Raw genomic sequence first — 25880 nt, 5'->3', positions numbered from 1 at the left:
ATGAAAGGGGTTTAGAGTGGGAGAGGGTTTTGTCCTAGCCTATTGTCCCTACTTTTTCTTTAGCTGTATTGTCCCAACGTCTACCACAACAATCCAATTTTTCCCGCTGTAATTTACTCTTAGAGAATTGGCACATTGGCATACCTGGGAACTCTCTTGGTTCCGGGTGAAGCGCGCGGCACGCCTCACTCCCCACTCACTTCCCCATTAACAATAGCATGTGCCCCGCAATGTCAACAGGATCTCCTACCCACATAAAGTGCTGCCACATAGGAGATCTATAGCTGGCAATCTTCTTTGCCAGCTGTGTATCTCTTACATAACTGGCACTCTAGGGGTTAATGCTTTGCAAGATAATGACATGTATGAATCCAGCCTTTATACATATGAATGTGATGCCACAGTTAATCTGTGTTTTGTTTTTTTTAACAAAACCCCTCAAATATTTGTAGTGGAAGGACAGAATAATTTATAAATGGCCAACTAAACCTATGACATCACAAATCGTGTTTTAGTATGGTGGGCAGTGGTGAACTCTCTGTTTCTGAGCCTTCAATTCAAGTGACTTGTAGTCCATCACAGGGAAATACCATCCTTTGCTCCTGTTGGACAATCCAATGCTGTCTCATTTGGGGATGTGTGTTAGCGTTTGTGTTTACTCACCAACATGTCATATTCTGTAAAGTCTGGTGTGGACTAGGGCTGCATCAACTAATCGATAAAATCGATAATAATCGATAATGAAATTCGTTGCCAACGAATTTCATTATCGATTAGTTGAATCGATTATTATCGATTATAAAATGAGGGTTTTTTCAGAGCAAACGCTCTGAAAAATACCCCTCATTATATAAACCGTTTCAGTGACTCACAGCAGCAGCTCCTACTTACCAGCCCCTCCCTGTAATCACTGTGACAACTGGCCCCGCCCCCTTCCTTCTCCCAGAAGGCCAGAACCACATGGCTGTGACACTCATCTAACTGTAAGTATAAAATTAATATTTGGGCTACTGAAAGTTAGGGGAGGTGGGAGTTAATTTAGGGGCAGTTATGGTTAATGGGGTGTTTAGGGTTAATTTAGGGGCAGCTATGGTTAATGGGGTGTTTAGGGTTAATTTAGGGGCAGCTATGGTTAATGGGGTGTTTAGGGTTAATTTAGGAGCAGCTGTGGTTAATGGGGTGTTTGGGGTTAATTTGAGGCAGTTGTGGTTAATGGTATGTTTAGGGTTAATTTAGGGGCTGTTGTGGTTGACAGGGTCTTTAGGGTTAATTTAGGGGATGCTGTGGTTAATGGGGGTGTTTAGGGTTAATTTAGGGGCAGTTATGGTTAATGGGGTGTTTAGGGTTAATTTAGGGGCAGTTATGGTTAATGGGGTGTTTAGGGTTAATTTAGGGTAGTTGTTTTGATGGGGTATTTAGAGTTAATTTAGGGGTAGTTATGGTTAATGGGGTGTTTAGTGTTAATTTAATGATGAGGACTGAGGGTTAATTTTATTAATTTATTAAAGTTAACTTAAGGTGCAGTTAGAGATAAAGGGGGGCCAAACTAAGGGGAATCTAAATCCTGGGGGCAGTGAAGATTAACCCAGTACTTATTTAAAAAAGTATGGTCTGTGACTCTATGAGGGGACTATGAGAAATCTGGGGGGTATAAGGCATATCTGGGGAGGACGGAGTGACATATCTGGGGGTATAAGGCATATAGGGTATATAAGGCATATGTGGGGAGGGCAGTGTGGCATGTCTGGGGAGGACGGAGTGGTGTATCAGGGTGTATAAGGCAGATCTGGGGCCACAGTGGCATATCTGGGGGTAGACTGGAGTGGCATATGTGGGGAGGGCAGCGTGGCATGTCTGGGAGGTAGTGTGGCATGTCTGGGGAGGATGGAGTGGTGTATCAGGGGGTATAAGGCACAGTGGCATATGTGGGGGTGGAGTGGTATATGTGGGAGGCAGCGTGGAGTGGCATATGTGGGAGGCAGCGTGGAGTGGCATATGTGGGAGGCAGCGTGGAGTGGCATATGTGGGAGGCAGCGTGGAGTGGCATATGTGGGAGGCAGCGTGGAGTGGTATATGTGGGAGGCAGCGTGGCAAGCCTGGGCTCAAATGTGCATAAATTGGGGGGGGCTGGTTGGGAAATAAAGACAAGAAATGCATTTTATCAAAGTTTTTTTATTATGCTGTTTGTATTTAATATAATTTGTTTATTAAATTATTTTAAATAAATGAAAAATTTACATTCATTTTTTTTATCCGATTAATCGATTAATCGAAAAAATAATCGGCCAACTAATCGATTATGAAAATAATCGTTAGTTGCAGCCCTAGTGTGGACTAGATGAATAACTAATAAGTACAGCGCCCTCCAGAAATATTGGCACCTTTGTAAATATGAGCAAAGAAGGCTGTGAAAAAATGTCCTTTCTTGTTTAACCTTTTGATATTTTTTTGAAGCGATACACAAAAATACTTAGCTTTCATGGATATCAAACAATTGCAAAAACAACAGAGGTTGATCTAAAATTAAAAAAAACCTTCTAGTCAATACTTTGTGCTACCTCCCTTTGCCAAGCTCTGAGTCTTTTCCTATAATGCCCGATGAGGTTGGAGAATACATGGCAAGGGATCTGAGACCATTCCTCAATACGGAATCACTCCAGATCCTTCGAATTTCTAGTTTGATGCTGGAATCTCCTCTTCAATTCACCCCAATTCATTTAACGGTAGTGCTTCACTTTAAGTGATTAGCTCCAGACTTTGCAACCCGAAGCATACTTACCCTGTTATTGGAGTAAAACCAATAGTTCCTGGGTATGACTACAATACTTTGATGATGCTACTATCATCAAAGTATAATTCAATAGGAATATGAGTATCAACATACCACAATATATGGTAGTTGCTGATATTGAGAAGAGGTATAAAGCACATACCATAAAATATTGGGTATAATACACACAATGTATCCCCTTCCAAGATCTTAAATGTTCTGCATGGAAGCAAGTGCAGTATTTGCTCGATTATACGATGACCCCCAAAACATATACAGGCATAGGTTGAAGTCCAATTGAATCTTTTTCTTCTACGCGTTTCGCCCTTAGGCTTCTTCAGGAAGTCAATTGGTGCAGGTCTCTGTCTATGTCAGCAAAATCAGCAATCCGTAAGTATTTCTGTTCGTTCTATCTGTTCTTTTATAACGATTTGTATGTGTGTTTCCGGGTATGTCATCGCGTACTTGACCTTTGTTCTCTGTTGTCATTACGTTTTTTTCTCTGTTGTTCAGGTTGATTGTTCTCTCGTTGGTTGATAAAGTTTGTCGATGAGATCATTGGGAGGAGCAGGGACCGCGTCATCGCCTACGTGTGGATGTTCCCGTATGTCACTCAAGAAACAAAAATAAGATGTTAATTTGTTCGGGTAACCTATATCGGACGATCGTGGCTTATGCCCACCAAGATGGCACCGACAGCAGAAGAAAATGAGAAAAGGTTGCGGTACCCCTACTTCAGGAACAGAATAAACGGAACGTGTGGAGACCCAAACCAGAAGAAACGAAAATCCACAAGAAAACGGAGAGCGGAGAACCGACCCGTGGACCCAGAGATAGATGATGTGGTTTTACTTATGTATTATGAAAATTAAAACTTATTTAAAATTATATGAGATATATATAAAAGACCAGAAGGGTTCTACATAACTCCCAAGGTTCGTAAAGTGTACATGCTTATTAAATACGTATGTGGCTCAGTGTCTTCAGGATGAATTCTGATTCAAATCAATCGCAGAAATAAAAATAATTAAATAATCAATGTGTATAAATTTGATTCTCCTTATATTAATTAATTCAAAAAATCGTATATGAATGTTGAATGGTGAAGTGGTGTGTGTGTTAATTAGATGAATCAGAAATGAATTGAAGTGATAATGTGTATTAAATAATAAAGTGAAAATTATTTATTGTGTGTCCATGTTATGTTATTTGTGCAAGTGGTGACTGAATGTGAGTGTGTGGTGGACTATTTGATGTGAGCATGAGTAATGAGTGTAAAATTATCCTGTGTCCTAATAATATGTGAATGTGTATAATGAGTGTAAAAATCTCCTATCTATATAATGATTGGTGTATATATATTCTGTATATGTATATAATATCATAATTGATATATGTATTTAAACAACTTGAAGATAGTAGAACTTCATGTGTGTGTTAAACTGTAAATAAAAAAAATAAAATAAAAAATAATATAAAAAAAAAAATAATAATAATAAATAAAAAATAAAAAATAAAATAAAAAATGATTAAAGTAAAATTAATTGTCAGAATTAAACATAGTGTCATCCAAAGTGATCCTAAATATCTTGTATATGTTAAATTTTTTTTTTATTTTTTTTATTTTTTTTTCCTCATATATATTAAAAATTATTAGATCCAAAATAATATGAATTCAAATGTTTAATACGATATCAATAAAAGATGACTAATCCGAAATATATTAAAATGATCATAAATCTTTATATTATGAATAATAATAGTCATAAATAGATCAAAATCTGAATTCGTATATTCAATAAAGTGTAATTGCTAACTAATCCAAAGAGTATTTGAAACTATTATGAATAAAATATATAGATATATAGTATTATATTATAAATTCAAAAGTGGATAATAGATTCTTGGTAAAATTAATATAATAGTAATAATAAATATTATATTTTTTAAAATAAATCGATAAACAATATTTTAATTCAAAGTGATTAAGATAATTAAAATTAGAAAAATATTTAATCCATAAACGCTAAAATATCTAGTTCCATATTTAATCCACCTTTTTTATGAGTTTGAAATTTATAAATCCATTCGGTCTCTCTTTTGGCTAGTTGTTCTTTTATATTTCCCCCTCGCCAATGTGGGGTAACTATATCGATACCCATGATTTTAAAGCTATCAAGAGAGAATTGTTTGCAATTAATTGCGTGCCTAGGAACACTGTGTTTAAGATTTTTATTCTTGATACCTCCAATGTGTTCTAGTGCTCTTGTTTTCAACTTTCTAGACGTACGTCCTATATATTGCGCACCGCACTTACATTCCAACAGATAAATCACATTTGTCGTGTTACAGTGAATAAATTGTTTCACTTTGAATTCCTTTCCTGTGTTCGTGCATTTGAAAGTGGTGTTTTTCTTCTCTTGTAAGTTGCATGTTTTGCACAATTTACACCTACCGCATTTGTGAAATCCTGGTGTTCTAACAATGAAACAGTTTTGGACGTTTTTCTTTTTTATTTCAGGTAGTGCACTAGGTGCTAATATGGATTTTAAATTGTCAGTTTTTTTATATATAACATTGGGGTACTCGGGTATAATATCTTTTAAAACATTGTCCTGTTTTAAAATAGGCCAACATTTTTTAATTGCTTTTTTAATTTCGAAGGCCTTATCATTATACTTAGTGAAAAAGGCAAATTCAAAGTTTTTATTTGGTTGTAATTGATTCTTTTTAAAGAAATCCTCTCTTTTTCTTTGTTTGATAGATGTGAAACTTTTTTCTAATAAATCATGCGGATAGTTTTTTTCTTCAAATTTGGTGATAAGTTTTTTACTTTGAGCTACAAATTCTTTTTCTTCTGTGCAATTTCTTCGGATCCTGGCTAATTGTCCTTTCGGAATGTTCTGTAGCCAGTTTGGATGGTGACAACTATTAAAATGAATAAAACCGTTCCTATCTGTTGGTTTAAAAAAAGTCTTGGTGTAGATATCCTCTCCATGTGTATACAGAGTGAGATCCAAAAAGTCAATTTCTTTTTCACTTATACAAGAGGTAAATTGAAGATTATATTCATTTTGATTAACATATCTAATAAAAGACTCTAAATGATCTCTGGATCCATCCCAAATAATTAAGACGTCATCTATGTAACGTCGCCAGAGGACCAGATTTGTGTGAAAAGGATTGTTGGACCAAATGTATTTTTCCTCCCAGTCTGCCACATAAAGGTTGGCATAACTGGGCGCAAATCTGGTCCCCATGGCAGTCCCACACAATTGCAGAAAAAAATTGGATTGGAACCAAAAATAATTATGTGTGAGAATGAACTTGATACATTTTAAAATAAATTGTCGTTGTAAATGATCCATCTTAATGTCTTTACTTAATACTCTATCGATAGACTGTATTCCCTTGTCATGGGGAATTACTGTATATAGTGATGAGACATCGATAGTGGCCCAAATATAATTGGGCAACCATTTAATATGACTCAAAGTCTCTATTATGTGCTTAGTGTCTCTGATGTAAGAGGGTGAGAGGGTCACATATTGTTGTAAAAAGAAGTCCACATATTGTGATGTATTGCTCGTTAAAGAGTTTATTCCACTTATAATGGGTCTTCCTGGAGGTTTTGACATATTTTTGTGAATCTTAGGTAAAAAATAGAAAACTGCCACCCTAGGGAATTCTATATTAAGAAAGCTGAATTCATGATTTTTAAGTACTCCATTATTCTTCCCTTCTAATAATAGATCCTTAAATTCAGATTGAAAGGGTTTAGTGGGATCTCTGGGTAATTTTTTATATGTAATTTTGTCATTCAGGATCCGATTGGCTTCTTCTAAATAGTAGGACCTGTCCATAATGACGGTGGATCCGCCCTTATCCGCGGCCTTCACTACTATTTCTTTGTTGTCCTTCAGTGTTTTCAGACTTTCATATTCTTGTTTTGTGAGATTGTGTTTCCGTCTTTTGTTTTGTTCTATTTTATCAAACTCATGAAGTAGCATGTCCGTAAAGACCTGTATGTGCTCACTTTTCTCCTGATGAGGAAAAAAATGTGATTTGGATCTAAAATTTGTATGTGCAAAGTTATCCGTATTCAAAAGTTCATTATTCATATTTGGTTCCTTTTTAGTGAAGAATCTTTTGATGGTTAGTTTTCGTAAAAATTTCTGCGCATCCATGAAAAGATCAAAACCACTTGGGCCTTTACTAGGGGCGAATTTAAGACCTTTAGAGAGTAATTTAAGCTCCATAGGGTTAAGGGTTACACATGAAATATTTATAATATCGTCATTAATGTCTATTTTAGACTTATTTCCCTGTCCTCTGGATCCTCGAATGTTTTCTTTCTTTTTACAGATGTTTGAGCGAATAGTTGGAATCTGTTCTGTGTTTCTCTTGTTGGAAGATTCCACCTTTGTTCTCTTCCAGAGTCCTCTTTTAGGGATTGCTCCCTGTCTAAAAAAGACTGTCTGGAGTTTTCCCTTGTATCGTGTTTAATTGGAGTATCTCGATTTACATATGGTATTTTATGTATTTTTATGTATTTGTTCCCTATTTCCATTCGAATAATTCTGAGGTCTATCCTCTCTTGTATAGTATCCTTTTCTATTTTCCCTTGGTGTGTATGTTTCTTTAGAATTATTAGAATGATTAGTTTTTATTTTTTCTTTTTGATTATAAGTTCTAAAATCTCCTCTTGGTCTAAAATCCTGATTAAAATTATTTTTATTTTTATATTTATACATATTTTGATTTCTAGTGTTATAGCTTTTATTGTAATTTTGAACATGATACCCATTAAAAATTATCATGTTCAAAATTACAATAAAAGCTATAACACTAGAAATCGTGGAAATAGGGAACAAATACATAAAATACCATATGTAAATCGAGATACTCCAATTAAACACGATACAAGGGAAAACTCCAGACAGTCTTTTTTAGACAGGGAGCAATCCCTAAAAGAGGACTCTGGAAGAGAACAAAGGTGGAATCTTCCAACAAGAGAAACACAGAACAGATTCCAACTATTCGCTCAAACATCTGTAAAAAGAAAGAAAACATTCGAGGATCCAGAGGACAGGGAAATAAGTCTAAAATAGACATTAATGACGATATTATAAATATTTCATGTGTAACCCTTAACCCTATGGAGCTTAAATTACTCTCTAAAGGTCTTAAATTCGCCCCTAGTAAAGGCCCAAGCGGTTTTGATCTTTTCATGGATGCGCAGAAATTTTTACGAAAACTAACCATCAAAAGATTCTTCACTAAAAAGGAACCAAATATGAATAATGAACTTTTGAATACGGATAACTTTGCACATACAAATTTTAGATCCAAATCACATTTTTTTCCTCATCAGGAGAAAAGTGAGCACATACAGGTCTTTACGGACATGCTACTTCATGAGTTTGATAAAATAGAACAAAACAAAAGACGGAAACACAATCTCACAAAACAAGAATATGAAAGTCTGAAAACACTGAAGGACAACAAAGAAATAGTAGTGAAGGCCGCGGATAAGGGCGGATCCACCGTCATTATGGACAGGTCCTACTATTTAGAAGAAGCCAATCGGATCCTGAATGACAAAATTACATATAAAAAATTACCCAGAGATCCCACTAAACCCTTTCAATCTGAATTTAAGGATCTATTATTAGAAGGGAAGAATAATGGAGTACTTAAAAATCATGAATTCAGCTTTCTTAATATAGAATTCCCTAGGGTGGCAGTTTTCTATTTTTTACCTAAGATTCACAAAAATATGTCAAAACCTCCAGGAAGACCCATTATAAGTGGAATAAACTCTTTAACGAGCAATACATCACAATATGTGGACTTCTTTTTACAACAATATGTGACCCTCTCACCCTCTTACATCAGAGACACTAAGCACATAATAGAGACTTTGAGTCATATTAAATGGTTGCCCAATTATATTTGGGCCACTATCGATGTCTCATCACTATATACAGTAATTCCCCATGACAAGGGAATACAGTCTATCGATAGAGTATTAAGTAAAGACATTAAGATGGATCATTTACAACGACAATTTATTTTAAAATGTATCAAGTTCATTCTCACACATAATTATTTTTGGTTCCAATCCAATTTTTTTCTGCAATTGTGTGGGACTGCCATGGGGACCAGATTTGCGCCCAGTTATGCCAACCTTTATGTGGCAGACTGGGAGGAAAAATACATTTGGTCCAACAATCCTTTTCACACAAATCTGGTCCTCTGGCGACGTTACATAGATGACGTCTTAATTATTTGGGATGGATCCAGAGATCATTTAGAGTCTTTTATTAGATATGTTAATCAAAATGAATATAATCTTCAATTTACCTCTTGTATAAGTGAAAAAGAAATTGACTTTTTGGATCTCACTCTGTATACACATGGAGAGGATATCTACACCAAGACTTTTTTTAAACCAACAGATAGGAACGGTTTTATTCATTTTAATAGTTGTCACCATCCAAACTGGCTACAGAACATTCCGAAAGGACAATTAGCCAGGATCCGAAGAAATTGCACAGAAGAAAAAGAATTTGTAGCTCAAAGTAAAAAACTTATCACCAAATTTGAAGAAAAAAACTATCCGCATGATTTATTAGAAAAAAGTTTCACATCTATCAAACAAAGAAAAAGAGAGGATTTCTTTAAAAAGAATCAATTACAACCAAATAAAAACTTTGAATTTGCCTTTTTCACTAAGTATAATGATAAGGCCTTCGAAATTAAAAAAGCAATTAAAAAATGTTGGCCTATTTTAAAACAGGACAATGTTTTAAAAGATATTATACCCGAGTACCCCAATGTTATATATAAAAAAACTGACAATTTAAAATCCATATTAGCACCTAGTGCACTACCTGAAATAAAAAAGAAAAACGTCCAAAACTGTTTCATTGTTAGAACACCAGGATTTCACAAATGCGGTAGGTGTAAATTGTGCAAAACATGCAACTTACAAGAGAAGAAAAACACCACTTTCAAATGCACGAACACAGGAAAGGAATTCAAAGTGAAACAATTTATTCACTGTAACACGACAAATGTGATTTATCTGTTGGAATGTAAGTGCGGTGCGCAATATATAGGACGTACGTCTAGAAAGTTGAAAACAAGAGCACTAGAACACATTGGAGGTATCAAGAATAAAAATCTTAAACACAGTGTTCCTAGGCACGCAATTAATTGCAAACAATTCTCTCTTGATAGCTTTAAAATCATGGGTATCGATATAGTTACCCCACATTGGCGAGGGGGAAATATAAAAGAACAACTAGCCAAAAGAGAGACCGAATGGATTTATAAATTTCAAACTCATAAAAAAGGTGGATTAAATATGGAACTAGATATTTTAGCGTTTATGGATTAAATATTTTTCTAATTTTAATTATCTTAATCACTTTGAATTAAAATATTGTTTATCGATTTATTTTAAAAAATATAATATTTATTATTACTATTATATTAATTTTACCAAGAATCTATTATCCACTTTTGAATTTATAATATAATACTATATATCTATATATTTTATTCATAATAGTTTCAAATACTCTTTGGATTAGTTAGCAATTACACTTTATTGAATATACGAATTCAGATTTTGATCTATTTATGACTATTATTATTCATAATATAAAGATTTATGATCATTTTAATATATTTCGGATTAGTCATCTTTTATTGATATCGTATTAAACATTTGAATTCATATTATTTTGGATCTAATAATTTTTAATATATATGAGGAAAAAAAAATAAAAAAAATAAAAAAAAAATTTAACATATACAAGATATTTAGGATCACTTTGGATGACACTATGTTTAATTCTGACAATTAATTTTACTTTAATCATTTTTTATTTTATTTTTTATTTTTTATTTATTATTATTATTTTTTTTTTTTTTTTTTTTTTATATTATTTTTTATTTTATTTTTTTTATTTACAGTTTAACACACACATGAAGTTCTACTATCTTCAAGTTGTTTAAATACATATATCAATTATGATATTATATACATATACAGAATATATATACACCAATCATTATATAGATAGGAGATTTTTACACTCATTATACACATTCACATATTATTAGGACACAGGATAATTTTACACTCATTACTCATGCTCACATCAAATAGTCCACCACACACTCACATTCAGTCACCACTTGCACAAATAACATAACATGGACACACAATAAATAATTTTCACTTTATTATTTAATACACATTATCACTTCAATTCATTTCTGATTCATCTAATTAACACACACACCACTTCACCATTCAACATTCATATACGATTTTTTGAATTAATTAATATAAGGAGAATCAAATTTATACACATTGATTATTTAATTATTTTTATTTCTGCGATTGATTTGAATCAGAATTCATCCTGAAGACACTGAGCCACATACGTATTTAATAAGCATGTACACTTTACGAACCTTGGGAGTTATGTAGAACCCTTCTGGTCTTTTATATATATCTCATATAATTTTAAATAAGTTTTAATTTTCATAATACATAAGTAAAACCACATCATCTATCTCTGGGTCCACGGGTCGGTTCTCCGCTCTCCGTTTTCTTGTGGATTTTCGTTTCTTCTGGTTTGGGTCTCCACACGTTCCGTTTATTCTGTTCCTGAAGTAGGGGTACCGCAACCTTTTCTCATTTTCTTCTGCTGTCGGTGCCATCTTGGTGGGCATAAGCCACGATCGACCGATATAGGTTACCCGAACAAATTAACATCTTATTTTTGTTTCTTGAGTGACATACGGGAACATCCACACGTAGGCGATGACGCGGTCCCTGCTCCTCCCAATGATCTCGTCGACAAACTTTATCAACCAACGAGAGAACAATCAACCTGAACAACAGAGAAAAAAACGTAATGACAACAGAGAACAAAGGTCAAGTACGCGATGACATACCCGGAAACACACATACAAATCGTTATAAAAGAACAGATAGAACGAACAGAAATACTTACGGATTGCTGATTTTGCTGACATAGACAGAGACCTGCACCAATTGACTTCCTGAAGAAGCCTAAGGGCGAAACGCGTAGAAGAAAAAGATTCAATTGGACTTCAACCTATGCCTGTATATGCATTTTTATGCATGAGAAATATGTGAGTGCATTTCTATTTGGTATACTCTTTTTACCTAAGATACTGCACCATTTTTAGCTTGTTTTTTAGATTTTCACTGAAGAATATTAAAAGCCTCTTTTCAGTCCATGTTGATGAGTTGGATTTGCCTCTTTCACTTGTGAGTGCAATATATCATTTCATTACTAACACTGGAAGTACAATCTACACTATATTGTGTTGTTTTTATTTTATTTTTTCCCTATATATGTTCCTGCGCCCCATACATCCTTGGTTTATTTGCATTCTTACACTTTGAGGAAGAGTGTAGTTTGGGTAGCTGCGGTCCAATTAGGGAAGTATTTTCATAATTTTGTTTTTCATCTTGCACCTTACCTGAGTGACACGTGATTTTCAGTTTTTTTCGGTTCACGATATTCCCCCAAAACATGTAAACTACTTTTTCATATTTAATAAAAACTATGATTGAGAAAAATGCATTTTTATTTCCTTTTATTTGCCAATCTGCCCACAGTTATGCACATCTGCCCCCAGGCTTGCCACTCTGCCCCCCAGATATGCCTTATACCCCTTGTATGCCACTCTGACCCCAAGAAATGCCTTATACTTCGATATACCACTCTGCCTGCCTGATATTCCTTATACCCCCATATGCCACTCTACCCCCAATATGCATTATACCCGCCTATATGCCACTCTGCCTCCCCCAGACTTACCAATGCATCCCCAGACTTGTCTAGTAGGGGCAGCCGGTGAACCTCTGTGTCATGTCATGCCTGCACTCCATCATAGAAGTCACGGCAGAACTGGGGGTTTTCTGCGTGCATCACACAGACATTCACCGGCTGCCAGAGAGGAGGATTCAGGTCCCCTGCGGCGCTGCAGGGATCTGGATCTTAGTCTTATAGTCAGACCTCTATTTGAGGTCCAATTATAAGACAACCTTATTGGCAGTTGTCTTATATTTGAGCAAATATGGTATTTGTGACCTCTTCTGGATGAATGGGCAAAAGTTTCCATAGAAATCTTGTAGAAAGCCTTCCCAGAAGAGCGTCAGCTGTTATAGCTGCAAAGGGGGGACCAACTACATATTAATGTCTATGTATTTAGAATGCAATGTTATACAAGTCCCTTTTGGGTCCTAATAGTTTTGTCCATATAGCGCATGTTGATCAGTGACCTTATCAGGTGGGTGCGTATTATACACAAGTACAGTTTCTACAAAACTCAGTGTAAAGTTTGCCTGCGTTTTATACACAGATGCGTATTATACCTAAGATTTTACTGTACATTGTAGAGTAAATGATCAGATTGATTAAAGAAACCTACTCTCGCAAGTAATAGATTCGCATGTATTGTGAATTTTTTTTCTTTGGTTTTAGAAAAATTGTTTTGGTTATCCTAAAAATTAAAGATCTAACAAAATAAGTAAATCAAATGAAAAATAATTGGATTTTAAGAGCACTGTGTCTCTGTCCCAGTGCTACGATTTGTTAAAATTTGAGCATTTCATATACAATAGAATATGTACGTATATTATCATATAGATCTCCTCGTCTTTTCTGAAATTGTAGCTCAGATTCATCGTTCCATTCTATGAGCAGTCATGCAGAGAATTATTATTTATCCAGTAATATATTTATCGTATGCCTAGTGAAATGCGTGCTACAGACTGCTGTTAAACAGCATTGATTCCAGCGACTGTGTAATCTCACAAGTTGTTTAAATGTATGGCTAGTCTGCCCTGGTTTAATAAAGATTCATACCCTCCCTGCTGTGATCAGACACCAGTCAAGTATTTGATTTATCCTCTTGCACTTTGCTGAGAGAATGACTACAGCCAGGATGTAATGTAACATTAGAATTTGATATGTGTCATTTACCGGATCATTGAACACAGCATTGAATGCAGTTAAGGCAAAGAAATCCAGTATTTGCTGAGGCAAAGTGTATGTTAGACGAAGGCTTATTATTAAAGGGATACTCCAGCCATCATATGCACTATAATGGTGCATGTTCCCTTTAAATACTGCATGATCGCCACATGTATTTACACCCCCCATGCATGCAACAAAGCCAGATGCAAACTGTGCCAACACATCTGTACCAGCAACACAGCCACCCACAACAACAAGACATACAATATTAAAGGATCATACTCATGCACTTCACAAAATGTTGTATACATGATTCAATGCACCAAATGTACTATAGGGTGTTACATCGGTGAAACCTGCCAGCAACTCAATAAAAGGATGAATCTGCACAGATACTCCATCAATCATCATGATGAAGAAAACCTTTGCACTCCAGTTGGGCACCACTTCACCCAAACCGGTCACTCCATACATGACCTTAAAATCAAAACACTGAGAGGTAATTTCAAAAACACCCAAGAAAGAAAGACATTTGAAGCCAAAATGATACATTTTTATGATTGTAAAAACAGAGGACTTAATGTGGATTTGAGCTTCTTAGCACACTATCAAAACTTCCTATAACCTGTGTTTTGTTTTGTTTTTTTCTCTTCTTCTCCCCCTCTAGCCTTATCTGTGCAGTATATGCCACTATTTACTATTTACGACCCTCTTAGTTTTTTGTCTGCAAATTCTCTACCGTGTTGTTTTAACCCCTGTTTTAACCCTGTATCAGAACATGTACTGGTCAGTTTTAAACTGTGTTTTTCACTTGCTTGGGCAGAAATGCTTTTGACTTGATAAAGGGAGGACTCCCGAAAGCTCGTCTATTATTTTAAATACTGTTAGTCCAATAAAAAAGGTATTACAAGATTCTGCAACATTCTGTTTTTTTGCATTCTTATACACTGGACTAATACGGCTACCCCAAACTACAGCACCCCCCAGCTAAATTCCATACAGGAGACATCTTCAGTCACACACATCTCCCTGCACGTGACATTATTTATTGTTTTATATAGCACTGTCATATTCTGCAGCACGGTACAATAGGTAGACGGGACATAACAAGTAATATTTAACTTTTTGACTCACAGAGAGGAAGGGCCTCTTCTGAAACCAATTTATGATCTTTCCTGCCTGGTTACAACCATCTCAAGTCCCAAGATCTGTCTAGATGGAAAAGGAATTAAAGCTCATTGGAACACTATGCCAAGTTTCTTAATATTAATATTTTGTATAATTATGCATGTTTTCCTGTATATGCACCAAATATGTAATATATATAAGTTTGGGGGACATGTTTTTGGCCAAACTTTGATATTTACCATTTTGCACATTATCCTCCCCGTCTCTGGCCTCCTACAGCCATAACTTTCCCCTTTTTAACTTTAAACTGTATCTCTCTTAATTGTCACTCTCTTTCTCCTCTTGTAGCTTTACTGCACCATAACAAACAGTCGGCTTACTCCCATCTCAAGCCAAGCGCTAACCCCATCCCTCTGTTCATTTTATTTACATATCCTCTCTTCCATACTGAAACCACTAAGCCCTAATTACTGCTACAAGAGGAACACTGCCCTCTCTTTTTACCCCTTCTTTTATTCAATTAACTGGATTATTCCTTTAGACTTTAAGCTCTCGAGCTGGGCCCCTAAAAGCCCACCGTTCCTGACTGGAACTTTGTATAAAAGTACCATAAGGCTAGATGACACCCCACGTGTTTTCTTCTCCTGATGTATATTTGTGATGTGTTATAACATAAATTGTGCAGCGCTGCATAATTTGATAAAAAAAAAATAACTAAGCTAATAGGCACCCTTTAAAAAATATTTTAAGTGAGCATGAGGACTGTAAGCTTGCGAGAAGGGCTCTCTCCACCTAATGTATTGGTGTATTCTCGTCTTGTCATACCCCCTGAATATATGTATTGTATTGAGCGCTGCGTAAATCGTTGGTGCTATATAAATAAAAGAGAGATGAGAGCTAGAAATCAGAGATGTAAGGAGGGAACTGCTACGATGAGGTTTTCAAATGAATCCTGAAGCGCACAGCAGCCAGTGAACAGACTGACAGGAAAGCGATGGTTGAGGAAGGCGAGTCTGGCAGCGGCGTTCATGGCGTATAAAATTAGCTCCCAATGAATTACACTTTTCCCTCACAAGCGCAGGTGGTCAGAACAGACTTCTATCTGCAGCACTGGAGCTGACGGGGCGTACGCGAGATGTGTTCGGCCCAACAGATCTCCTGTAGGGATTTACCAAGGGGGGCGACGTTACATTTATTTATAAAGCGCCGGCAGATTCCGCAGCACTGTTACAGTCAGTAGAACGAAAACACATACAATAACAAACTGGTGGAAAGGAGAGGAGGGCCCTGCTCTTGCGAGCTTACAATCTAGTCGGTGGTTGAGAGGGAAGCGAGACAATAGGAGAGGACTGCTTGGATGGGGATGAGTTGATCTGGTTCCGATGATGTGTTGAAGCTGTTCATTATTCGGATTTCTCGATTATGATGATGGTTGGGAGTACTGGGAAGGAATGTTGTACGCTTCCCTGAACAGGTGGGTTTTCAGAGAGGTTTTGAAAGTTGCGTACGAGGCACAAAGTCTGAACAGAACGGGGAAGGGAATTCCACAGGAGGGGTGCAGCGTGGGTAAAATCCTGCTTTCTGCAGTGGTACGTTGTTTCCCTCTAATTTAGCTCCTAACTGCCCACTTATGAGGGAGGGTAAGGCCACAGCAGCTATGTTTCCAAGTGAGGCCTGGAAATTTATAGGGCTGCCTCACAAGTGGTCAGATAAAGTAATTGCATGCAGGAGGCAGATGTTTTACACTTTGGCTAACAAATGCAATTAAGCTAGACTAGAGGGCACCAAATGTAACCCTTTGAGAGCAGCAGGGTGTGGAAACATGCAGGATAAAGACATACCGGGTGGAAAACAGGGGTAACAGCAGGAGATGAGGGGTTCAAATGAAATATGTTATGGTCATATTTATGAAGAGTCTACTTGGGGTAAGGCCACAGACATGAACCTTTAAAGTGACCCCGCAGCCATCATATGCATGAAAGTGTCTGCGATGGCTGGAGTGTCACTTTAAGCTGTTTGCATTGTATGTAATGCATTTTCTGTTCTTGATTAAACTCAATATTTTTTCCCAAAATGTTTCATCAGATCCAGTTGGCGCATCTTCTACATCCTGGAAATGTTATTTCGTCCGATAAACTGCATGTAAAAGAGTGAAATTCTGGATTAACAAAGAAAAAAGTCCTGAAGTTGCCTGAACCAATCAGAGAAAAGCCAATTGTATATAAAGTGGGCTTTAAAATATTTATTTATTGCTTGCTTAATTTTAGTCTGTAAGAACTTATTTATGTAGCATAGAGAACTACAAAAGTGACAATGTAAAAGACATTGCCTTTAAGGGGTTAAGTCCTGTCAGAATTAGCACAAATACAGCAGTAACTAGAAGCCACCAAGTGTGTGAGAGTGATGGGAGTCATAGTACAACAACTGGAAGCCTGCGCTGCTCCAAGCTGTTATTTATATAGTAGTATAAAGCGTTTTAAGGGGACCGTTTCACACGGAAAGAATCGCTCTTTCCCGGCAAACTCTTGTTTTTCTCAGCGGTCCTTGAGCAGAAACCGCCCGTTTCACTTCAGACTAAAGCTCCTCTAACAATTGTAACGTAAACGTAATCTGAGCTGCGTCACATCGTGTGGAATGGCGGCAGAAACATATCATACGCTTCTGAGGTTACAGCTTTGTCCACAAACACAAGCGGTTTCTGACCGTCACCATCCCGGACCTGTAAGTAGCGAAGCCGTAAACACAAGTGTAAGCAGGCATTCTGTCCCTCTCCCCGCGCCGTAGCCCGCCTCCTGGTTGCAGGGATTAGAAACGTGTATTGTCCAATCGTGTAGTGCTGGCGCTAGTCGCAGCCAATAGAAAGTGTCGTAGGCTGGGTTAGTTTCGTTTTCATGCTTAGAGGGGTTGCGCGGTGTGACACATAATTTTCCGGTTTGCGGGTAATTTAACGGTTATAGATTATTAATCGCATATACTGTGTGATTGTGTATACCCCCCCCTTCGTGCCTAGTAAGGAGGCAAAAAGCGTGGGGTAATATCCTTTCCACACACGGGTGGGGGTTGGACTAGTCAATGTGACTCTTGCTAGCCAGGTTTGCCTTTGGCATAATGTTATAGGGCGTTCAGCAGCACTGGGCTTGTGATGAGGTCCGAACGCACCACAGGCCGCGCCATGAAAAGCGTGTTAACATTAATGTCATCAACATTTCTGGGCTGCCAGTTTATTACATCTTTTATTTATGACCTTTGATTCCATTTGGTGTTTTCAGTGACCCACCCGGTATGCGTTAAATAGAAACGGTGACGGGCACTTACATTGTACTTTCAATTACATCAAGAAGGACCAACACGAGCCGGTTTCCACAGCAAGAAGGGCTAGGCTGGCCCTGTACCATGTATAATGGCTTGAGGTGATGTAGTCCTATCTACGCAGGTGTGTTATTTGTGTGTCTCTGCAGACGCTCGGATTGCTGCACAGCTGGTTACCCTGTATTAACTCTTGTGTTTTGCAGGATGTCCTGTATCTGGTGAGCGCGTTAGTCTGGCCGGCGCCGTCTGCTTCTGCATATGGGATATGTTCAAGATTCCTACGGCTGCCTTCTCTTGTGCCCGTTTCCTGTGTACAGCTGTGGGCGACGTGCGTAATTCCCTCTCCAAAATGTTTTATGCTGTGAGAAGAGGCCGCAATCCCGGTGTCTATAACACATGGTAAAACCAGTAGTTTGATGTGTTTAATAGGAGATGTAGAAAAGTTCTGCAGTAAGTTGGCTTAAGCTTTCTTCAAATACAGGCCACCCCTTTTTTCTCACTGGTGCTTGTCTTTTGGGAACGCAAGTGGTGTGTTGCTAATCGGTGCCCACATTCACCCTATCAGTGGGTGGTAGATATGCCCGGTAGGCGGTGGAAACATGCATCCTTAATGCCTACTGAACAGGCTGATGTGCCATCACAAGGGGCAGAGAAGAGGTTCCATGGGTTGGGGACGGTTAAATTTCAAATAAAGGAAAAACTACACCAAGAAACAACTCATGTATTCTGCTCCTTTCATTTTTTTCCATTAAAAGATGGCTAGGATAACATTTTGTATTTTGGCTACTTCAGGGATGAATGTAAGGCGCAAGTAGATCGCTTCCCTTTGGCCAGATACAAAAAATTTGCTACAGAGAATGAAGCCTGGGAATTTGTGAGGGACACCCAGGAAGGTCCGTCGCAGAGTGCACAAGGTAAGGCAGTATCTAATCCATGATTTTCCCCTCCCCTGGATCCTTGGGATAGTGTAACATTATTTGATAAGAAGTTTTAAAGTAAAGTATGTATACAAAACAAATAAGGATATCATGAGGCAACACTAAAGTTTTACTTGTGAATGCGGTTGGGTAGCCTGTAAAGCTACATAAATATCACCCCATCTGGTAATAATGGGTGAATATTTTGTGTCGGGAATCGTCCTTTGGGAACTGGCAATATGCACACTTGGCAGGTTGGGGTCAATGTAAATGTAAGCGTATATATTCCTGATTGGTTTGCTCTTATATCTTTTAATAATAGCTGTTACTATGCAGTAGCTGTGTGAGATGGCGTTTACAAACTCCCCTTGTAAAGGATTCTGCTTATTATGTGTATCCTTACGCATTTTACTGATGTTTTGAGCAAGTCTGGCCCAGCACATTGATCCCTCCCTGGTGTCTGACATACTGCTGGCACAACACCCAAATGTGTGAAGTTAATATAGAGCATATATTTGATATTTTTCTTCTTTCTAGATGTAAGTGCAACGCAGAGCTCTCCACCTAAGCCTTCAAAATATCAAGCAAAGCCATCATACCGTGCAAAGAGAGCTCTTTATCCTCCTCAAAGCTCCTCAGGACCGGAGCAACCAGCCAAACGCGCCAAACTCATTGATATTTGCTCCTTGCCATCATCGGACAACACGGCTTTTAACTGCATGGGTAAGTGACACTTTCACTTACCCAGAGGGCCATCCCTGTGTAGTGCCTTTTGTATTTTTGTTATCAGTTAAGATTTCATATAGACTGTGGCATGTGGATATCCAGATTAGATGTTTTAGATGCCTCCATGGTGTTCAATCACCTATTGAATTGTTTTCTGCATGTGTGTACTGCTAGTGAAATGTGACAACTATTTTTGCGGTCTCGTAAAAATTTTTTGGTGACAGGTTGAACCAAACATCTAAGTTGATCATAAGGTCCCTTTCTTTAGATGCTTCTAGCATGAAGACCACCCACTGTTTGTCTGAGATAAGACTTGAAAGTTGTTTGGTTTTTTTAACATTAAGAAGTGTTTGTCATGATTAACTCATATAACGTAGTGGATGCATGGAAGGGTAACCCAGCAGAGGTGGTTAGTTTCTTTGTTTAAGCATTCAATGAGTTAATCTGAGGTTGATTTAATGTGTTTCTTTGTGAATGCCCTCTGTATCTGTTCTGGCTAGAGGTGTCATCTTCCCAAAGGACCCCTGTGGTGATTCATGGCCTAACAGATAAGGACCCTGAGTTATAGGAATTCCATTCCTATCTTAAGTGGAGGGGTTTCCATCACCTTTACCCCACCATAACTTATTGGCACATCAAAGATGGGACCCGATTCTTGGGGATGGTGTCATATAATCAGTCATGTGGTCAGAGGGGCGTTTGCTTGCAAAAGTCTGATTTAGGCTAGGTTTCCACTTGGGTTTTTGTCCTGCGTTTTTGTTCTTGATGAAAAACGCCAAGAAAACTGCCACTGCATTTTCCTGCGTTTTGGCGTTTTTTCTGGCGTTTTAGCCTTTCTGTGGAAATTGCTTTTTTTGACCTTAGGCAGTTTTTCCAGCCTTTTGCAAGTTAGCAGTTTCACCCAGCTAAAAGGGATTAGGATAAATGGCAAGTATCTGCCCCCGATGTAATTTACTTGGTAGACCCCTTTGTCTCTTTTCTGTGGTTTGTAAGGCATGCTTTATTCCGAATGTCTGCTCCTCTAGGAAGATTGGCCCCAAATGATGGTGCAAATTGTTTGCTGTTGCTTTTGGCGTCGGGTATGTTTGTTTGTAATGGCATGTTTGTTCCAAATGGTGTAAAATTCAATATGAACCAGTCCAGGACTTTGTTTTGTGTGAAACTGTTTGTTTTCAGCCTATTTCTCGTAGGACACACAGATACTGGGTCCATCCTCTGCATTGTAACTGTGGAAAAAAACGCCATAAAAAACGCCAAGGCAATAAACCCACATGGCTTTTTCATGGCGTTTTTTCTCTCCCATAGACTTCTATTGGAGAAAAACGCCAAGATTTCCTTGAAAAAACGCCAGTGTGAACATGCTGCGATTTTGAAAAACTGCCACAGAGCCCAAAAAAGCAGAAAAACGCCAAAGAGGACTGAAAAAACGCCAAACAGAAAAACGCCAAGTGGAAATGGCATTTTGCGATTTCCTATTGAAAAACAGCTAACATCTGGCTGCTGCGTTTTTCCACTAAAAAAACGCCAGGTGGCGCTATTGGCGTTTTTATGGGCGTTTTTAGCATAAAAAAACCAAGTGGAAACCTAGCCTTAGGGACAATGCAGCCACCTCAAAGGAGAACTCCATGATATACTCTGATCGGAACAACATCATAAGAAACCATCTGGACTTAAGGAGTTCCCACAGGCCTACTTATTGGAGAAACTCGTGAGTGAGGGTCCTGTGTTTAAGTCCCTTTGTTTTTAAGAACTGTTTGCTGTTTTATTTCTCTTTTGTATGTCTTGTTTTTTGTAATTCTGGCACTGTGTAATCTTTGTCTTTTTGTTATTAAAATATTCATAATCCAAGTCTGTCTTTGGGCTCTAGTATCGATATCCACGAACCCTAAGAGAGGATAACACATTACCGTATTGTTATTAAGTTCTACAGGATATATATATGTTGGTTGCCCAGGGTGGGTTGATATATAGATATAGAGATAAAGGTTCTAATTCGGATTTCTCACGAATCCGGTATCAAAATCGTGAGTGGTGGCAGACTACCTGGGGGGATACAGGCAGGATTTGGGGGTTAATTTGGTATAACTTATGCCTTGTTAAGGGGTGAAGTTAGTAAATCCAGAGGCCTGGTGCTATTAACCCCTTCATGCCCACGCCCTCTACACAGTCACGGCTTGGCAAGTAGTCTTGACCGTGACAGTGTTTCCTTCCCAAAATGGGGCAAAATTAGGAAATCAATCTGAGCTGAAAAAACACTTTTTGCGTATGTATGAATGAGACATGGAGTTCTTATACCCGTGAGCAAAATGTGGCACATATGCCACCATGGCATTTTACATTAAAAGTCTCATATTGTCTTAGATTTAATTTTTGTTTGTCTTGTTGCCATTGTTTTAACACTGGATCTTAGTCATTAGTTTTGTCAGGGTGTGTTTTTCTCCTCCTTAATAAACCGATTAAACCTTTTTTTCTTTGCATCCTTCTGTGTTTCCCTGCAGGGGACTCCACTGTTGTGTACACTGATGGCTGCTGTTCCCGGAATGGACGATTAAAAGCAAGGGCTGGCATTGGTGTCTACTGGGGACCAAACCACCCGCTGTAAGTCTTGTAATTAACACGGACTGTCAAAATCTGCAGCTACCCTTTGAGATCTACCCTTTGAGCACTTTTGGAATGTGTTTCTTCATCATAACTTCTATCTTGTGTGGGGTTAAAAAAAAAATCAGATTAACAGCATGTGTTCTCTGAACTTTAATAAATTTGCAAAAAAAAACCAAAAACCCAAACTTATAGACAAGAAGTCCCGCTCTTGTGTGTTACATGTACTGCACGAATCAAAAACGCCCTGGGCTAGTTCTAAACTGTGTAATATATATTGCTTTGGCCTTTTCCCTTGGATTTTTGTTGGGCTTCTATCATCTGCTTCGTTTATGGCAGCATTTTGGTCAGAACTATTCTGCAAACAATGCAGCAGTGTTGAGAGTTGCTAATTACTTTCTCTGTTTAACAGAAATGCGTCCGAAAGGCTTGAAGGGAGGCAGACAAACCAAAGAGCTGAAATACAGGTATCTTTGAGTTTCTTCTGATGCTGAACAGGGGCTATTGAGATGCCCGGCGTTAGACATGAAACGTGAAATAAAGTATCAGATATATGGATTACCCTTTCCTTTTGTTTTCCAGGCAGCTTGCAAAGCGATAGAACAAGCAAAAGCCCAAAATATCACAAAACTTGTTCTTTATACAGACAGTATGTTTACTATAAATGGTAAGAGCTGCCTTTATCTTCATGTGTTTTTATTTATAAAAAAATGCTATCAGGTCAGTCCTCTTGTTGGTAATCATTGTGTGGACCATTTGTTCCTTACTTGCTGTGATGATGTCTTCTGCACATTAAGATCCAGAAAACCATATTATGTTTTGTTAATCTATAGAGCGCTAGAGTATTGTGAGTAGTTACTTAACTTAAGCCTGCCCGGTCACCTCTACTGCACAAATAAAAGCACTGTGAGTAACTCCAACCCTCTGCGAGAACTTTAACATGCATTCTACCGAAACGGGACAAATCAAAAAGAAAACGCTTACCAGATCCAGAAATTATAGCCAGGCTACAAAATGTTCTTTCTGCCTCCATGATGTAAAATGTCTTGTGACTGATTACTTAAGGTGGCATTTAGCTTAAGCGATCAGCAGCGAGAAATCTAGGACCGCGCACCTGTCAAATATAGTACATGCTGTATCATGGATACATTTTATTTAATTCCTTTATTTGATGAAATGTTTTATATTAGGGATCACTAAATGGATCCATTCCTGGAAGAACAATGGCTGGAAGCTGAGCACAGGCCAAAATGTTATAAACAGGGAAGACTTTGAAAAGCTTGACAGACTAAGAGAAGGCATGGATGTTAAATGGGTGAGTATGTGATAAATCTGTGTGTTCACATGCGTGTATATACACAACACTCCACTCTAACGATCCAAAATTCACAATCCCATTCACCCAAAGGTTGCAGATACCCAGTAATTAAACATCCGTTCACCTCTGAGCAGGGCAGTCAAATTGTTATGTTATGCATTACTTATGTCTTGTCTACCTGTTGTACAGCGCTGTGGAATATGAAGGAGCTATATAAAACAATACCTTTTTATTTTCTCTTTTTCTTGTTATATAATTTTTTTAAATTCTGTGTTTTGTGGAAATGTATATTTGGTTAGCCGTTTTTGTGGTTTCAGTATTTTGTACTACATTGTACGGAAAAGGGAACACACTCTATATTATATGTATGATTTAACGACATTTATTATATTGTTTTCACTTTAGCATATTAAAAATCGAATTTCCCATCCTGCTATGCGTGAGAGCCGTTTTCTTGCTGCTGCACCAGGCGTTAACCCAGTTGTCTGCCTTAATACTTGCGATAATAGCTTGATGCACATCAAGCATGAGAAATGTTACTTCCTACTTGGGCAGATAGGTGGATTCCTGTTTTAGCTTTAGCAAGGAATCACAGGAATAGGGAAGATTTAAATGAAGTGCTATTGGCAGAGTGTTCTGTGATTGAAAGATGCCAATCTGAATAACCCAAAATACTTCAATTACTAAAAACAATCGACACTCTGATTCGTTTGCTTTATCTTCATGTGTTGGAAGACGTCCCTGGTATTATCCAGCAGCACAGTAATCCATCTCATTTGTTCTCCTGTTTTAGATGCATATACCTGGCCACGCTGGATTTCAAGGAAATGAAGCTGCAGATAGACTTGCTAGAGAAGGTGCTCAGAAGTCGCCCATCATTGAATAGCTTCTTAAGAAGCCCCTCAAGACATTCTGAACCATGCAAACCATTTGCGGAACATTTTCAACCTAATACTTACCCTGGTTTATTGTATCTGCTGGTTTTAAATTTGCTATATATATGTAATATCTCTTGAAACAACTGTAATAGAAGCCCTTCTGAGTATTCAAAGAAAGCTCTACGATGGTCGGTAAATGCTTAAGGAAAAGAAAAATCTTAATGATTAAGGGGTTTGTTTTTTCCGTTGATAACCGTGGATGATTGTTTAGTAAAATGGATCATGGATCTATTTACTAAATAGTCTTGTTTTTTTTCCCCATATGGGAATTGATGATTTGGGTTTACAAAGAGACATAAGAACCTGATTATTTTGTGATGGGTTTGCAACAAACCATTTAATCAGAACATATAAAAACAGAAAAATTTGTATTTTGATGTATCTTTGTTCTTAGCGCAAATTTAGGGCAAAGCTACAGCACATGTAAATGTTACAGGAAGGTTAAAATTAGAAATCGGGCTTTCCACCCAAAAGTAAGGGGAGAATTCATGTTTCAACATGTGACGGCCATGCGTGGAATTGCCATTTTACGTAAAAAGCTGCCACTGATGAGTTGGTTCCACTGAACCAGTAAAAGCTTCAGTAGTTTATGTTGTGATTTTTAAATGAATAAATGTTTAGCGGAAAGAATAAAGTTACAGATCTGTTTATTTGGTTAGCGTGCTAGACAGTGCAGCCAGCGTTATGTACGGGCAGCACAGCATATTGTGACGCTTTGTGTAAAGAAAAGGAATTTCACTGGAGTTTGCATTGCAACATGAATTCTGGTGCCTTGAAAATTAAATTATGTATATATATTTTTTTTCTTGTAAATGTTTTTATGTTAAAATTGGAACCATAACACACGTGGGGGTGAGACTGGACCAGCTTGGTGTTTGGGAACAGTAGGCAGCATAATTGTTTTTTGTTCTACACTCTTAAAGGAACAAGCAAAGTCATCTGGTTCTGCCACTTTCTTTGATGACAGAGACTGGTTGTGACTGGGTAGAATAGGGGTGACGGTACTGAGAGCACTTCACATTGTGCCTATGCCTGCACACCCTCATAAACATAAACCCTCAAGCAACATTGAAGACAGGACAGTATAAGTTTACAAATACAACATATCATATAAATATGATATTCAAAAACATACAGGTT

General features: G+C 37.6%; 1 protein-coding gene across 1 annotated transcript; it reads left to right on the top strand.

Annotated features, from left to right (window-relative positions):
- Positions 1 to 18592: 18592 nt before the first annotated feature.
- LOC149278242 (ribonuclease H1-like) lies at positions 18593 to 24688 on the top strand. Its single transcript, XM_089502179.1, has 8 exons — positions 18593 to 18642; positions 19036 to 19157; positions 19698 to 19883; positions 22385 to 22484; positions 22897 to 22951; positions 23067 to 23151; positions 23675 to 23799; positions 24596 to 24688. Exons 1-8 carry the CDS (start codon positions 18593 to 18595, stop codon positions 24686 to 24688), a joined length of 816 nt encoding a protein of 271 aa, XP_089358305.1.
- The last annotated feature ends 1192 nt before the right edge of the window (positions 24689 to 25880 follow it).

This window comes from Sceloporus occidentalis, unplaced genomic scaffold (assembly GCF_023333645.1).
Source record: "Sceloporus occidentalis isolate IW3139 unplaced genomic scaffold, rSceOcc1.0.p SCAF_197, whole genome shotgun sequence".
In the NCBI taxonomy this organism is placed as follows: domain Eukaryota; kingdom Metazoa; phylum Chordata; class Lepidosauria; order Squamata; family Phrynosomatidae; genus Sceloporus; species Sceloporus occidentalis.
This window is presented reverse-complemented; position numbering and strand designations above follow the sequence as displayed.